A 15388-nucleotide genomic window follows, 5' to 3' on the forward strand; every position below is an offset into this window, starting at 1 on the left:
GTTAGTAACCACACACATCTGAGGAGGTGCTGAGTGTGTAAGAGTGTGTGTGTGTGTGTGTGTGTGGCTGACCTCTCTGAGGATAGCGTTTCCATCATTTGTCATCACGATTCCTCCAGTGGGGTCGAGCAGCATCTAAACACACAAAACACACACACGGAGCATGTTAGCATGCTTACAGCTGTGTACTTGGAGTGCTGAGTGTGTGAAGGAGGTCTGACCTTCATCATGGCCCTCGGGCCAAGGCAGGTCCTGATGACATCAGCAATGGTCTGAAACACACACACAGAGATGGAGGGGTTAAACAATCACTCAATCCCAGCAACAGTTCCATCCACCTGAGGTTCAGGTGATGAAACAGAACCTTCAGGTGAGGTTTACCTGCTCAGAGCGAGCCATCACATCTAGGGCTACAACAAATCCTCGGGTAACTCCAATAATTTGAATATAAAAAAAATCCTCAACACAAATTTGTTGCTCTGATGCTTCCTTGAAACTCTGCAGCGCTCAGGTGTCACCATACAAGTGGAGCGTTTCACCCACAGTAGCAGCATTAAAGTTCTTCGTTGCTGCGACAGATTTCCATCGTTTGGAAAAATTACCCTATTGGATCATCACTGACACATTTTTCCATGTCTCTCTACCCCCTGTGTACGTGTGGGTGTATGTTGTGCTCCCTGTGCTGAGAATTTCAGCTGTTAGCTCAGCTGGTAATGACGGAAAACCCCGTTCAGTAACGGGCGGCACGTCAAAATATTTTTATGGTTTAATCCCTGATTAGCGACTAAAAGTAGACCTGCAATAGGAACATATTTAGGAGGACACTTGTGAATACAAAGCATTACGACATTAATCTCATGCAGCACCAGTTTTTTGAACAAAAACACTGATGACACAACAGCAGCAGTTGTTTTATGTGCAGTCTGTCTGCACACACACGGCTCGAGCTCAGGTTGAGCTAAAGAAAAAGTCTTTTGTTCAAAGCAGCAGCGCTTGTTCCTGTAACCTCCATTAAACCTTTACTGGCAAACAGCTGCCCTTCATCAACCACCTGATCACCAAGCATTAACATGAAGAAAAGAGAACTTTATAGCTGCTCCATCCACCGCTGTTTGTTTCACACAGCGAAAAACTGCAGTAAATCTACAGAAGTTAAAATATGCAGAACTTTGTGAAAGAAGACAAAAGTATTTCTTATCCAATTACTCAATGGAATAATCAATAGAATACTCGATTACTAAAATAATCGATAGTTGAAGCCCTAATCACATCTGTAACTCGTTTCAAACAGCGTGACCTCACCTGAAGGAGCCAGGCGTTGAGCTAATTATTGAATATTATTTCATCATCAATAATCCTAGAGTGCAGCTAGTCTATATGGATACAATCAGATCTGTCATACATGTTGAGTTCATTTATACTCCTGAAAAAACACAGACCAGAACCAGCCCACTGACCATCTCAATCCAGTCTGTGATGCCCTTCAAGGAAAATTTAAAATCAGCAAAAGCTGGAGTTTGAGCAGGATGTATGTATGTATATGTGTGTGTGTATGTGTGTGTGTGTGTGTGTGTGTGTGTGTGTTATCTGACTGAGTTATCAGTAAGTGAGCATTATTATTTCACTGTTTGGCAACACAAACAACAAGTTACCACAGTTTACCTATGTGGTAACCTCCTGCACAGTGCTTCTCCGTGGAAATGTTTATCTGATCGGTCACAGTGCCGGGGTTCTACCCAGCACTGCTCTCGGCTGAGAATTTCCACTGTTAGCTACCGGAATGGATTGCTATCATCACAGTTTGCCAGCAGGCCTGGCCATTAGCACTAGCGAGCAGTCATTCAGTACCAAGGGGACCCGAATATCAAAGCGCAGTGATCAATTAATCTGCAGTGCTGTCATCACTGTGCAAACCAGCCTTTCATCCACATTTGCAACTAAAATAGGCCCACAATAGAAATGTACTCAGGACCCTTTTGTGAGTTAAAAAAAAAAAAATTCAGCCCGAACAGCATTTCCTCACCAAAAAGCTAACATGACAGCAGCAGTTTAATGAGTCTCTGTACACACAGCAGAGAGCTGCAGCTGCGCTTCTTACTGTGATCACCATTAAAACCACATGCAAGATCACATGCACATGCATACACCAAATCTACAACATTCAGAAGATTCAGTAGTCACACCTCTTTCTGACTCACACAGAGAGCTTTAGTTTAGGTTGGACCGTTTTAGGACGGTTTATTTACATGCTGTAATTGTTGGTTTTCTTCTCTGCATTGTTGTAGGTTCTTTACAATATAAAGCACCTTGAGCGGACTGTTGTTGTGATTTGGTAATATATAAATAGAACTAAACATGAAGCAGATTTTTTTTTCTGTTTCCATGTTTTCTTTAAAAAGACTTAATTTGGCTTATAAATGCACTGAAGGCCCTCTGACGAATGATGTCTGCAGCTTCAAAACAGGAAGTCAAAGAGACACATATTAAAACACTTTTTTCTCTCCTCAGTATTTACCATTATTCATTTATAAGAAAAGTACTCAGTTAATTGATGGATTAATCGATAACTAACTAAAGTGATGAGTAGCTACAGCCTTCATATCCAGCTGAGACCCCATCATTCCCTCAGGTTAGGAGCGTTTCTCAGTCGGGGCGCCGCCTTTACTCCACTGTGTGACTACCCAGGCATGGAGCTGCCTCGTTAAGTAACTAACCAATCCGTGTGAGGGTCACTTCACCAGTTTAGCTGCTAAAGCATGGTGAACTGGCTGTGCTGTCATGGCATTCTGTTGCTGAGCCAGGTCGCTTCTGTACCTAACCCGGCCGGATGCTGAGGCCAAAGGAGTCGTCCGGCCTTCATTAAATGCAGCCAAAGAGCTGAAGAAGGCCGGAGTGAGCATCTTAGTCACCATTACTAACATACTGCAGGGGGATGCTCCATCTGTGAGGTAATGGGCCGAGGCTGAAGTGGGCGGAGCCTAGGAGAACAAACTCACCTTTGCTGCATTGATGTTTCCGGTCTGGACTTTCCGTCCTGACTCTCTCTTCACGTTCTGGTCTACGGAAACACAACACACACAGGAAGTTACTTCCAGCACACACTCAGTGCTTTTATTCTGAAAATTAGAATACGATGATGACAGATCAATATTCATGAATCAAAAGGGTAAGGCCATCTCGTGCAGCATCATCAAGGTACTGATGACTGATTATTGGCCTGTCGGTTCTCTCTGGATCAATCACAGTGATCAGTAACGGCGACGTGTTCCTAATAAGGATCAATGGATATTGTTAGCCTGCTAGCTGCGCAGACGCTGAGTAACGGCTTAGCTGCTAACCGGGCTAACATGCGCTCATGCTAACTGCTCATGCTAACACCGGCCGCCCCGCGCTTTGTGCGGCTCCGGGAAGCTCTGGCGGTGGCCGGCTGCGGAGCGGACCGAGCGGCAGACTCCCGGGGGGCTTAGTGGACCCCTCAGAGGAGAATAAAATACTTACTGAGTACTAAAACCTGCTGGCCGAGCATTTTCACAGCGCGCGCCGCACAACAGCCTGGAAACTTCTGGGTGGCACGAGGAGAAGGGACGGCTCCACCCACGGGAGTGGCAAAACAGCCCTGGCGGGACCAATCGGCTGACAGCATGAAATAACAGGCAGCCGCGTCCACCAATAAAGTGAATGAGGCGAAAGCGTCACCCTTTTATGGAGACAATCAGCCTTTGATTTTATATGATTTTGATATTTCTGTGGATTAAAACCTGTTCTGCTGAAGCTAGCGCAGCTTCTACGGTGAATACCATCAGAAAATCAGAGTGTTTACAGCAATCAGCACTTCCAGTCTTTTAAAACCACTGCTGGCTTTTTGGTTTTATGTAAAGAAGCAACTGATGCTCAGGAGCTGGGCGTCTCCAGGGTGAGCCCAAGCCCCAAGCACCTCATTTTTATATATATATATATATATATATATATATATATATATATATATATATATATATATATATATATATATATATATATACTACCAATGGCTGGACAAAGCTGGACTGACAGACAGCACAGAGGCGCAAATCATGGCAACACAGGAATGAGCTCTGAGCACAAGATCGATAGAGGACCCTCAAGCTCCCAGGCCTCTGGTACCCGAGCTTGGAAGACAAAGACAGCCCACAGGGCGAGTTGGGATTTTTTTTTAAATATACATATGCATACATACATACACAAACTGAATAAATATAAAAATAAACAATATAAAATAAACTGTTTAAGATGGAGTAAAGGTAGTGACACATGGTGCCACAGCAGTGATTTTTGCAAATGACAGCAGCATGTGCAGCAGAGTATGTGCAAACAGCAGCATGACTGTGTGCTGAGTTGTGCAAGAGCAATGCAGCGACACAGCCCCACCAGAGTTCAACAGATGAACAGCTTCAGGGAAGAAGCTAACTGAGGTTACAGCGTAACCTACGCCATAACCTGATGTGCACCTCTCTTGTAACTGCACGTCAGGTCAACGCAGTGTGCAAGGATCGTGATTACAGCATAGGGTTCAGAGGGAATTTCTGCTTATGTATGTAGGCCCCACAAAGACCCAACGCAGAAACATAATTCAGGCCTCACTCCCAGGAGGGTCATTGCTGCTTGGACAGGGGCTTGAAGTGTGGCAGCATCAGCTCTTCTTTTCACCTGCGTATTAACCAGGGCATTCCCCAGCTGTCTCAGGTAGATCCAGTGATATCTCCAATGTTCTGGTAACTTCCAGACTGAAAGTTATCCGAACACTGGATCCAGAAGATTCATGCAGTGATAAAGTCTTTAAATTACTGTCAGAGTGCTCCTACCCCTCATGATACCTTAATTTAGGATCCGTGGCACAATGTCATGGGTTGAGCCCAACCCATGACATCGCCTCCACTGTGTTTCACAGATGAGCATGTATGTGTGGGATCATGAGCAGATCCTTTCTTTCTCCAAACTTTAGCTTTTCCATCACCTTGATTAATGTTAATATTTGTCTCATCATTCCATAAGACTTTGTCCTAGAATTTCTGAGGCTTTCCAGTCTGCCCTTCTTGTTCTTTTTGCTAATTAGTCATTTGCATCTTCTGGTAAAGCCTCTGTACAAAGTCTCCTGTGAACAGTGAGACCTTCACTCCTGCCCTCTGGAACTTGTTGATGTCACTTGCAGCTCTTTTAGGGTCTTTCTTTACAGAACAGAGTGTTTCTGTCACAACTGCTGTTGTTTTCCTTGGTCTACCTGTTCAACATGTTACTTAGTACACCAGTGATGACTTTTTTCTTCAAGAAGTTCCAAACAGTTGTACTGGCTATGGCCAATGTTTGTGCAATGGCTCTGATTGATTTTCCATCTTCTCTCAGCATCACAGCTGCTTGTTTTTCACCCACAGACAGCTCTCTGGTTTTCATGTTGGTTACTCCTCTAACTATAAATGCACAGTCTGCAGAGGCCAAACCCAAATCTGAAACTGAGGGTAGATATTCAGTGCTATTTATTGCTTTAATAATCAATGTAACAGAACACAACTGGGCAACAAAACACACCTGTCACATGTTCAAATACTTTTGCTCACAAGAAAAATGGCTTCAGACAAAAGGTGCTATCTTCTGAACTGTGCATCAGATCCAGAATAAAATACCTGGAAATAAAAGCTGAGATGTTGCTCTTTTGTCTCATATTCATCTTTTAATGTCAAACCCAAATGTTTTTAGTCTACAACAGAAATAAAGAGATGGCCTCACTGTTCCAATACTTTTTTTTTTTTTTTGGGGGGGGGGGGGGGGGGGGGGGGGGGGGGTGATTGTTTTTTTTAAAAATCTGTTTTTTTATTGTACTCAGAGATTTTCATTTTTAATTTTGTAGGGTATTTACCTTACAATATAAAGCACCTTGAGGCAACTGTTGTGATTTGGCACTAGATACATAAAATTGAATTGAAATTAAATGATATCTGTGCTTAATGCCTAATGAGACAACAGGTGACCTTTATTGATTGACATGAAAGGTTTAAAGCAGCTGTGAGTAAACACAAACCTTTGTCCGAGTCTTTTAAATTGATAAAAAAAACTTTATTGTTCAAAAACACACAAGGAAACCAGCATCCTGTTTATCCATTGTCCTTTGATGCACAATGTCGTGTAAACAAACAAATAAATAAATGAATAAATAAATAAATAATGAGGCAACTGACAATGGCATTACTAACAGTGGTGTGTTTTAGGGATCAGGGAGGAATCTGATTGGATGCAGTGGCTGTCCTGACATGATGTCCTGCAACTGAAGTCCAGATTCAGGCCCTCCTCCACACTGCTGTCATGGAGGCCAGTGCGGTCCATTCTCATTGGTGGGTGAGGGGAGAGGTGGGGTCACAGTTCATCTCTGAAGCCGCTGAACACCAGACTGTGACTCGCCTCTCGCTTCAGGAACCGCAGGAAGTCTTTGAGCTCACGGTTACCCTGAAAGCACATGGGAGACATCATGTGACCCCAGAGGAACGTTTATCTAATAAAACCTGTCAAAGTCTGAAGCCCCACCCTCGCCGTGAAGTTGTGCCTCCTTGCTCTGCACAGTGCTGAAAAATGTAAGGTTCACCTTAACTCACATGTCAGTGTCTGAGCTTTAGCTCCCCTGTATCTGTGACCTTCAGATCCATCAGCAAACCTTTAAAACTAGAAACACTGAATTTTTACTGGTGGACCTCCTGCTCTTCCTGCTGTATCTCTGCATGAAGGAGGGGGTGTTAAACAAAGCCTGGTCCCTGCAGGAAACACAGCTGTGTGCATGTAATGTTCCAGCAGACTTTCAAAATAAAAATCTGTACTTTTTTTTTTAATGTTCTCTTCTGAACACAGAGGGGTGGGGGGGGGGGGGGGGGGGGGGGGGGGGTGTTCTCCCTGCAGTGTCTTCTGCTGTGGTGTAAGGTGCTGAAATCCAGGAATGGCGAGCTGTTGGAGGACGGCTGCAAAGGTTTCTGAACAATAAAGGTAGATTCAAATAGTGTAAAAATGCACACTATTCCAGTGTGAGAGACCACAGTGTGAAGTCACAGCGTAATAAACTAAAAAATAATAATAATCAGGAATTCAGTGGTGGGTAGACCCTGTGGTACAAAAAGATCTGTGTCTCTGCAGCCTGTCGCTGATAACTAAAACCATGCTCATTTTAACGATTTGTTATCAGTGGCTCAGTGTTTGTGCAGCAATCACAGCAGCAGGACTGAGGAGGACACAGAGTTTGGAGCCAGGCAGACTTTGGGAAGTACTGAAAGAGCTCATTGGTCAGCTCGTGAGGCTGGCTTTAAACATGAGCTCGCTGAAAATGACAGAACAGTTAAAGACATGTTGAGGACATTTTGATCCATTTCTGGACCTTGAGAAAACATCTGTCCTGTTTTACACAGGTTGCAGTCAGAGACAGGTATAAAGGAGGCTCTGTTTAAATGTGACAGGTTGTCTCTGTTTTACTTTCTAACCTGTTTGTGAGTGACTGTATTGACATATGAATGAATGGCCTCTGAAGCCCACATGGTCTCACCCAGCAGGTTAGAAAACATTTGAAAGGAAAAGTGGGTGTAGTTTCAATAGGAAACATGTAAGTGGGAACCACTTCACTGTGAACTGGGCTCGATTCAAATTGACTGATGTGTGCTGAGGGAAGCAGCTGTAGACTACTTTTCTGTCTTGCTGTTGGAGATCAAAGTGAAGTCACCTCAGCTCGTCAGGTATGGACCTGAGCTGGTGCTGAAAGGTGGAGCCTGACACAGCACACAGGTGAGCATCGCACTTAAGAGTATATTTAACTGCCATATAACCCATGGGACAGGGTGGCTCAAACAGCTCTGAAGGGAAACTATAGCAAAACACGGGGGTGTGGCTTACTGCCACTTGCTGCAGACAGCACACCGACAGGAAGTAACTTAATCTGAAACGTTATCTGAGCGACATCCAGCCCAAAGCTGCAGGTGTGTTACCTGGTATCTGATGGGCTCGTCCTTCCTCCCCACTGGAGCAAAGTAGATGGTGGGAAACCTGCAGGCAGACACACGGACATCAGACTCACACCTGGCGAGGATCGAAGCGTGTCACAGGAAACCTGAGTCTCACCCTTGGACGTCGTAGCCCAGCGGCACATCGTTGGCCACAGCGTTCATCTTGGCAATGATGATGTTGGGGTCAGATCGCAGCTGAAAAAACATTGATGCAGCTTCAGTGATGATTTTACACAGAAATAATCCAATAGCATTTCATCCAGTACAACATGTGCGTTTAGTGGGTGGAGCTACAAGACACTGAACATCACCTCACAGGTAAAAGGGGACCAGTACCGTATATCTGAGAACCAGTCCCAGTTTGAGCAGGACACCCTGTGATGTCAGCAGGAGGAGCACCTAAATGAACTCAGGTGAAGCTGAGTTTCTTAAATTTCACAAGTGCAGATGGGGTGTGGGGCGGAGCCTGAATCCAGCTGGGCTGTGAGGAGCTGCAGGTGCGCTCACCTGCACCCCTATCAGTTAGCACCTGCATTACACTTTCAGACAGTGATGCATGGCAAACATGACGTTACAGCAGACTGTGTGTGTCGTACTTTGTGTTTTTTGTTGAGCACCTCCCTGACTGTGCCTCCTGGTGCTCAGAGCAGGGACGGCCACTTCACACAAATGAACCATTGTTCAAAGGTCCCACCCATTCTGTAGGTGTCAGCTTTCCTGATGCCAACCATGTCACGTTTTACAGATTTGATTCAAAAAGTGAAACTTGTATATTATATTCATTCATTACACACAGACTGATATATTTCAAATGTCTGTTTCTTTTAATTTTGATGATTATAACTGACAACTAATGAAAACCCCAAATTCAGTATCTCAGAAAATTAGAATATTGTGAAAAGGTTCAATATTGAAGACACCTGGTGCCACACTCTAATCAGCTAATTAACTCCAAACATCTGCAAAGACCTTTAAATGGTCTCTCAGTCTAGTTCTGTAGGCTACACAATCATGGGGAAGACTGCTGAGTGACAGTTGTCCAAAAGGTGACCTTTAACACTTTGCACAAGGAGGGTACGACACAAAGGTCATTGCTAAAGAGGCTGGCTGTTCACAGAGCTCTGTGTCCAAGCACATTAACAGAGAGGCGAAGGGAAGGAAAAGATGTGGCAGAAAAAAGTGTACAACAACAGTGATAACTGCACCCTGGAGAGGACTGTGAAACAAAACCCATTCAAAAATGTGGGGGAGATTCCCAAAGAGTGGACTGCAGCTGGAGTCAGAGCTTCAAGAACCACCAGCACAGACGTATGCAGACATGGGTTTCAGCTGTCGCAGTCCTCGTGTCGAGCCACTCTTGAACAACAGACGGCGTCAGAAGCGTCTCGCCTGGGCTAAAAGGACTGGACTGCTGCTGAGTGCTCCAAAGTTATGTTCTCTGATCAAAGTCAATGTTGCATTTCCTTTGGAAATCAAGGTCCCAGAGTCTGGAGGAAGAGAGGAGAGGCACAGAGTCCACGCTGGCTGAGGTCCAGTGTAAAGTTTCCACAGTCAGTGATGGTTTGGGGTGCCGTGCCATCTGCTGCTGTTGGTCCACTGATGCTACTTTCCCACCGCCGAGGTTCCGGAGCTGGAGCAAGTTCCCGTGCCAATCCCAGTGAACCGGCGAAACGCTTAACGGGCCCGCGTTCCCACCGCGTTTCTGTGAACTGCTCCTTTACGTATGAGCGTGGGCGGGTCCTCGTCTGGACACGGAAGCCGAAGCGCACAAACGTGGGAGAACACGCTCCCCTTTCTGTGCTGCAAATACGTTTTAGGGTCCAAACCAAACTACTGCAGCATCTGTGTGCAGCACAGAGGGAAACACAGACAGCGATTAGAGCAAGACGACAAGTACGCACTTTGTGTCCTTTTATCTGTGATATGAACTGATACAAAGCAGCAAGTTCAGCCTTAGAGCCCAACCTAATTCACAGCCGTCAAAATCGCTTCGCTTTTCTCCTGTAATACACATGTAATATGGTAGAAAACTTGATGTTGAGACGGCAGAGTCACGTGTTCGTGGTTCGAGACCAGCTAGTTTGCGGGGCCGGAATTGAACCCGTTTTTCGGCCGAGCACCAAGTGCTTCAGCGGTGGAAAACCCGCCTAATGGTTCAAATTACGGCTCCGGAACCCTGTTGGTGGGAAAGAGGCCTGTGTTTTCTGAGGTCCAAGGTCAACGCAGGAAGTTTTAGAGCACTTCATGCTTCCTGCTGCTGACCAACTTTATGGAGATGCAGATTTCATTTTCCAACAGGACTTGGCACCTGCACACAGTGCCAAAGCTACCAGTACCTGCTGTAAGGACCATGGTATCCCTGTTCTTAATTGGCCAGCAAACTTGCCTGACCTTTAACCCCATAGAAAATCTATGAGGTATTGTGAAGAGGAAGATGTGATACGCCAGACCCAACAATTCAGAAGAGCTGAAGGCCACTATCAGAGCAACCTGGGCTCTCATAACACCTGAGCAGTGCCACAGACATACCACCAGTGTTAATTTTGACAGCAAATTTTGATTTAGTTGTAGTCATAATTTAGTCATCTGAATAGTTTTAATCTAGTTGATGAATTATCGCCAGAATACAGTCGACTAAGTAACTAAAATATAAAGGGTGTAAAATGTAAATGCTTTCTCTTCAGTTCCCTTGAATTAGTCATTATACACACTTACACAAAATTAAACATTTATTCAAAGTTATGGAATACTATTAATAATATTAACATTAGTGTTTCACCTGCTTCCCACACACCTGATCATTAACACCACCTTACTGAGATAATCCGAGCGTTTTACAGCAGGACGCTCTGAAAGGTACAGGGCAGTGTTCAGGACTAAGATTATAAAGGCTAATCCACCGCGGTGTGGAGATTTTCTCTAAACACAAACTGGGAAAAACACTTTACCCTGCATGACATTAAAATGCTGACCTTTGCATGGAGATCTGGGTGACTGGTTTGCAGATGTCGTTTACGCTTTGTCATGTTTTTACCCGAGATAGTCGCCCCACATGGTTTACACATCGTTTTGTTTGTCACTACGTCAAAGGACAAATGTGTCCATACATCGGCTCTTCTCTTCCTCCCTGCTGACATTGTTTACATAACTTAGTTCTATCGGAAGTAACGACCAATCACAGGCTAGTTTGGTCTTCCCGGGTTTAGAGCAAAATTGCGCAACTGTGCGTTTGATTGGATGTTTTCCCGGCCTGTCACAAAATTAAATCAGTTCTGATTGGATTTTGTCCTGCCAAGCATTTTCGTCTCGTTTTCATTCGTTGACAAAAGTGTCAATTAATTTGGTTATCGTTTTTATCCTTTTAGGTAGTTTTTATTTAGTTATCGTCTTTTTTTTTTTCCTTTTCATGATAAAAACAAGGGTTGACGACGAAAACTACAACGAAAATATTTCATCAACAAAATTAACACGGCTTGCCACACCGCACAGCTGCAGTAATCCCGGCAAAAGGAGCCCCAACTAAGTATTGAGTGATGTACATGCTCATACTTTTCAGTTGGCCAACATTTCTAAAAATCCTTTTTTGTGTTGGTCTTAAGTAATCAAATTTTCTGAGATACTGAATTTGGGGTTTTCATTAGTTGTCAGTTATAATCATCAAAATTAAAAGAAAAACATTTGAAATGTATCAGTCTGTGTGTAAGGAATGAATATAATATACAAGTTTCACTTTTTGAATGGAATTACTGAAATAAATTAACTTCTTCAAGATATTCTAATTTTATGACCTGCACCTGTAAAGGATCAAGTCCAGGAGAACTTTTAGGATGTCACATGTTGAAAGCAGAACCACAGAAGCTCCTCAGAAGCTTTGAGTTCAGGTAAAATTAGGTTTGAGGGCACAGGTGTGCCCTGTGCTCACACCTGCACAGGGCACACCTGTGTGCTTTAGTTAAAAAGTGTGAATTGTGTGATGCAGAGGACTTCAGGTCATGAATGAGTGAGCGTACCGTGTCAGCGAGCTCTTTGTAGACCGGCTCCAGCTTCTTACAGTGAGGACATGACGGAGAGAAAAACTGGATCAGAACATCTTTATCTGGGTCGTTCACCAGCTGATCAAACGACTCCGCTACCACCACCTGAGGCACACAGGTCAGAGGTTACAAGGAGATCAGAGACATCACCGCTGATGGAAACACAGCAGGGTTTGGGGTGTTTTTTTCTCTCACTTTGACAGCCACAGAGTTCTTTTCAGGTACCGGTTCTGACTTGATGTAACGTTTGAGTTGACCTGCAAAGTAATCTTCCAGAAATCTCTGCAGAGACGCACCGTCCCTCCTGAAACAAACACACACACACACACACACACACACACACACACACACACACACACACACACACACACACACACACACACACACAGTTACCTGTTGGTGCTTTCATCTTATTGGTTTGCAGTGTGTGAGGTCAGGAAGCTGAGAAACGTGGGTCACACTGCCCACTCTGCACTCAGCAGGTGTTCTATGGATTTGGAACAGGTGGCTCCAGTTTAGTCTGACACCCCCCCCGCTGAACATGTGACACTATGGTGTGACCCCAGGTACGCACGTGAACTCTTCCCTCATGGTGTACTTGTGGCCGAGGCGGGTTCGGATGGTGACGAAGGGCAGCTCTCCTCCGTCTGACATCCCCACACCAAAGTCTTCCTCCAGCTCAGACAGAAAGTCCTTCTTATTGGCTACGGAGAAGGTTAGACCACGCCCAGCATACTTAGACACCACCTTCATTACCCTGGCAACAAGACACACAAAGAAGAGGCCTACGTAAACCTGTACAGATGAACACTTCATCAAGCTGTACAAGAGGAACACATCACCTTTGTGTGCGTGTGTGTTACCTGTTCCTCCAGTAGTTGGAGCCGGGGATATTGTGATGGTAGTCGAGGTCAGAGTATGCCGTCAGCAGGTCTCGGACTCTCAGACGGTCTCTGTTCTCCAAAGTCATGTGAGGACACAGGCCGTACCTACACACAGGTGGACACACAGGTGGAATGAAGCTGCAGTTCCTCCAGTGACCAGCAGGTGAGTGGTTAGAGACTCACATGTGATCTCTGATGAAGCGCCGCAGCGAGCCGATGGTCAGGTAGTCTCTGAAGATAACCACGCTGTCCTCAAAGGCATTGGTGAGTCTTGGAGGTCTGAACAGCAGCACACACCTGGACACCCACACAGACATGAATAGAGCACTTGTAAATTGTGACCTCACTGCTGTGACATCACTGAGGTGTGGACTCACTCTGAGTTGGCACCGTGCTCTTCAGCTAACTGCACTTCGGTGGTGTGAGCGAACCGGAACTGTTCTCTGAGCAGAGCGGCGGCTTTCGTGAACTCAGCCAGATGGGGGCTGTCCACACCTGAGAACACACCTGAAACACACACATGCCCACAGGTGAAGGACCTACAGGTTTATATGTAACTAGGTGAGTCAGAGCGCCACAGAAATCACGTTTGTGTAGTCTGATCCTGAAGTTCATGTGGCCGTGCTCACCTCAATAGGATTCTGAGGTGAGCATGCGGCTTTCTTAGCGAGCAGTAAAAACTCAGTGAAGGACTACAGGTGTCTGGACCAGGACAACACGCATGTGTTTAGCTAAAGCTGTGCAGACACAAGCTCAGACGTGAATAAACCACGTCCGTCTCAAGGCGCTGACCTGCAGATGCTCATGCAGCGTTTTAGTATGGGTTGTGGTTGCCATTTCATTATTTGTTTGACAAGAAATCACAAAGAAAACGCAGCTGCCGCCCACTAGCTTGTTTCAAAACAGACCGAGCCCGTCACAGGACTGTGCCTCCTTCAAACCAGATTTACATTTGGTCTAAATTCCAGACAGCGTTAGCAGGTCCTGATGTGACCAATGGTAAACCAGTGTGCAACAATATGTGACCTCAGAGTCATACCGACAATGCTGGCATCATAGTTGTTGACGAAGGCCTGCAGGTCGTATTTGGTCTTCAGGTGGACAGAGTCCGGACCAGTCTGCCTCCTCATGTGTTCGTAGATCCCCTCTGAACACACACACACACACACACACACGTACGTTACATCATCAAGTCAAGAGGGGAAGCAGCATGCCTCACATCAGTGTTTCCTACCTGCAGTTCGAGGACCATCATAGGGGGCGGAGTCTTTGCCGTACCTGAAAATCTTCAAGGTGGGATAACCTGAGACCCCAAAACGACTGCACAACTCAGAGTTTGCTGTACAGTCTACCTGATGTACAGATGAGACAGACAGGTGAGACTCAAGACAGGTGAGACAGGCGTTCACAACAACAATGAACATGATGAAGGTGTTACCTTTGCTAACTGAACACTTCCTTTCAGCCGACTGGCGGCTTTCTCAAACTCGGGAGCCAATTTCTTACAGTGACCACACCTGAAGGAAGGAAAGAAGGGAGGATGGAAGGAAGGGAGTGAGGATAAACAAAAGAAGGAATAAAAGAAAGGTGTAAAGGAGGGAGACAGGAAGAAAGCAAGGAGGGAAGTGAGGAGGAGGGAAACAAGGAGGGAGGAAGGAAGGAATAAATGAATGAAAGTGGGAGGAAGTAGGAAAGAAAGGGAGGAAGGAATGAAGGAAGAGGAATTAATGATGAAAGAAGCAAGGGAGGAAAAAAGGGAGGAATGACAGAAGGACAAGAAGGAGGTAGCGAGAAAGGAGGGATGAAATGTAGAAAGAAAGGCAGGAAGGAAAAAGGGTGGAAGGAGGAAAGGGAGAAATAAATAAATTAATGAAGGAAGGAAGGAAGGAAGGAAGGAAGGAAGGAAGGAAGGGAGCAGGCAAAGAAGAAGGGAGGGAAGGGCAGAAAGGATGGAGGAGAAAACGGAGGAAGGATGAAGGAGGAAAGAAGGGCCAAACGAAAGAAAGAAGGGAAGTAAATAAAAGCCAAAGTATAATAAAAACAAAAAATAAAATGAAGGGAAATGACAGGGGAGAACAGCAGGTTATTAGTGTTTATATCACAGCAGAGACACACTTTAAAAGCACAATAAAAACCCAGTAAGGATAAAGTCATTTCACAGTGAGGTCCCGTTAAAATCACGGTAAAATCTCCCGCCGCTAGCCACACGAAGCTACTGCCGCTTCATTACCATGGAGCGTAGAATTTCACCAGCATGGTCTCATGCTCCGTTGCCAGGTAGTCGAAGTCCGTGTCCCCGAGCTCCATCACCTCCCTGTGCGCCGATGCGGCGGCGGAAAAACCGGACAGCAGTACTAACGTGACGGCGAGAAAGAGGCACGGAGCGGCCGCCATGGTGCAGCAGAACAGGAGCAGCTGAAAAAGAGACGGATGAAACCGGTGACCGTCACCGTCCGGGAGGCCCGAT

General features: G+C 45.4%; 2 protein-coding genes across 3 annotated transcripts in view; both read right to left on the reverse strand.

Annotated features, from left to right (window-relative positions):
- cct3 (chaperonin containing TCP1, subunit 3 (gamma)) overlaps positions 1 to 3597 on the reverse strand; it is a 29542-nt gene extending 25945 nt beyond the window's left edge. Inside the window, exons 1-4 of one of the 2 annotated variants that reach the window (XM_030741946.1) lie at positions 3499 to 3526; positions 2997 to 3058; positions 222 to 272; positions 73 to 135 (exon numbers count right to left, since the gene is read on the reverse strand). In XM_030741946.1, the coding sequence (XP_030597806.1) occupies positions 73 to 135; positions 222 to 272; positions 2997 to 3058; positions 3499 to 3526 (204 nt within the window). Of the gene's footprint in view, positions 1 to 72; positions 136 to 221; positions 273 to 2996; positions 3059 to 3498 lie in introns of both variants that reach the window. The other variant, XM_030741947.1, reaches the window with a different exon arrangement.
- Positions 3598 to 6135: 2538 nt separating this feature from the next.
- Positions 6136 to 15344, reverse strand: LOC115788776 (protein disulfide-isomerase A3-like). Its single transcript, XM_030741956.1, has 13 exons — positions 15152 to 15344; positions 14360 to 14438; positions 14156 to 14273; positions 13961 to 14068; positions 13299 to 13428; positions 13105 to 13218; positions 12901 to 13026; positions 12612 to 12794; positions 12233 to 12341; positions 12014 to 12142; positions 8119 to 8198; positions 7986 to 8043; positions 6136 to 6471 (listed from the first exon to the last, which is right to left on the reverse strand). The coding sequence occupies exons 1-13, from the start codon at positions 15313 to 15315 to the stop codon at positions 6382 to 6384; spliced, it is 1488 nt and encodes a 495-aa protein (XP_030597816.1). The 5' UTR covers positions 15316 to 15344; the 3' UTR covers positions 6136 to 6381.
- Between the last annotated feature and the right edge of the window lie 44 nt (positions 15345 to 15388).

This window comes from Archocentrus centrarchus, chromosome 11 (genome assembly GCF_007364275.1).
Source record: "Archocentrus centrarchus isolate MPI-CPG fArcCen1 chromosome 11, fArcCen1, whole genome shotgun sequence".
NCBI lineage: Eukaryota > Metazoa > Chordata > Actinopteri > Cichliformes > Cichlidae > Archocentrus > Archocentrus centrarchus.

Bases quoted from the DNA above. Each gene is read 5' to 3' on its own strand.
- LOC115788776 (XM_030741956.1), bottom strand. From the start codon at position 15,315: ATGGCGGCCGCTCCGTGCCTCTTTCTCGCCGTCACGTTAGTACTGCTG. The intron at 12,143-12,232 runs GTGAGAGAAAAA...TGTGTGCCTCAG, and splicing joins AGAACTCTGTGGCTGTCAAA to GTGGTGGTAGCGGAGTCGTT. The intron at 8,044-8,118 runs GTGAGACTCAGG...GTCTGCCTGCAG, and splicing joins CTGGGCTACGACGTCCAAGG to GTTTCCCACCATCTACTTTG.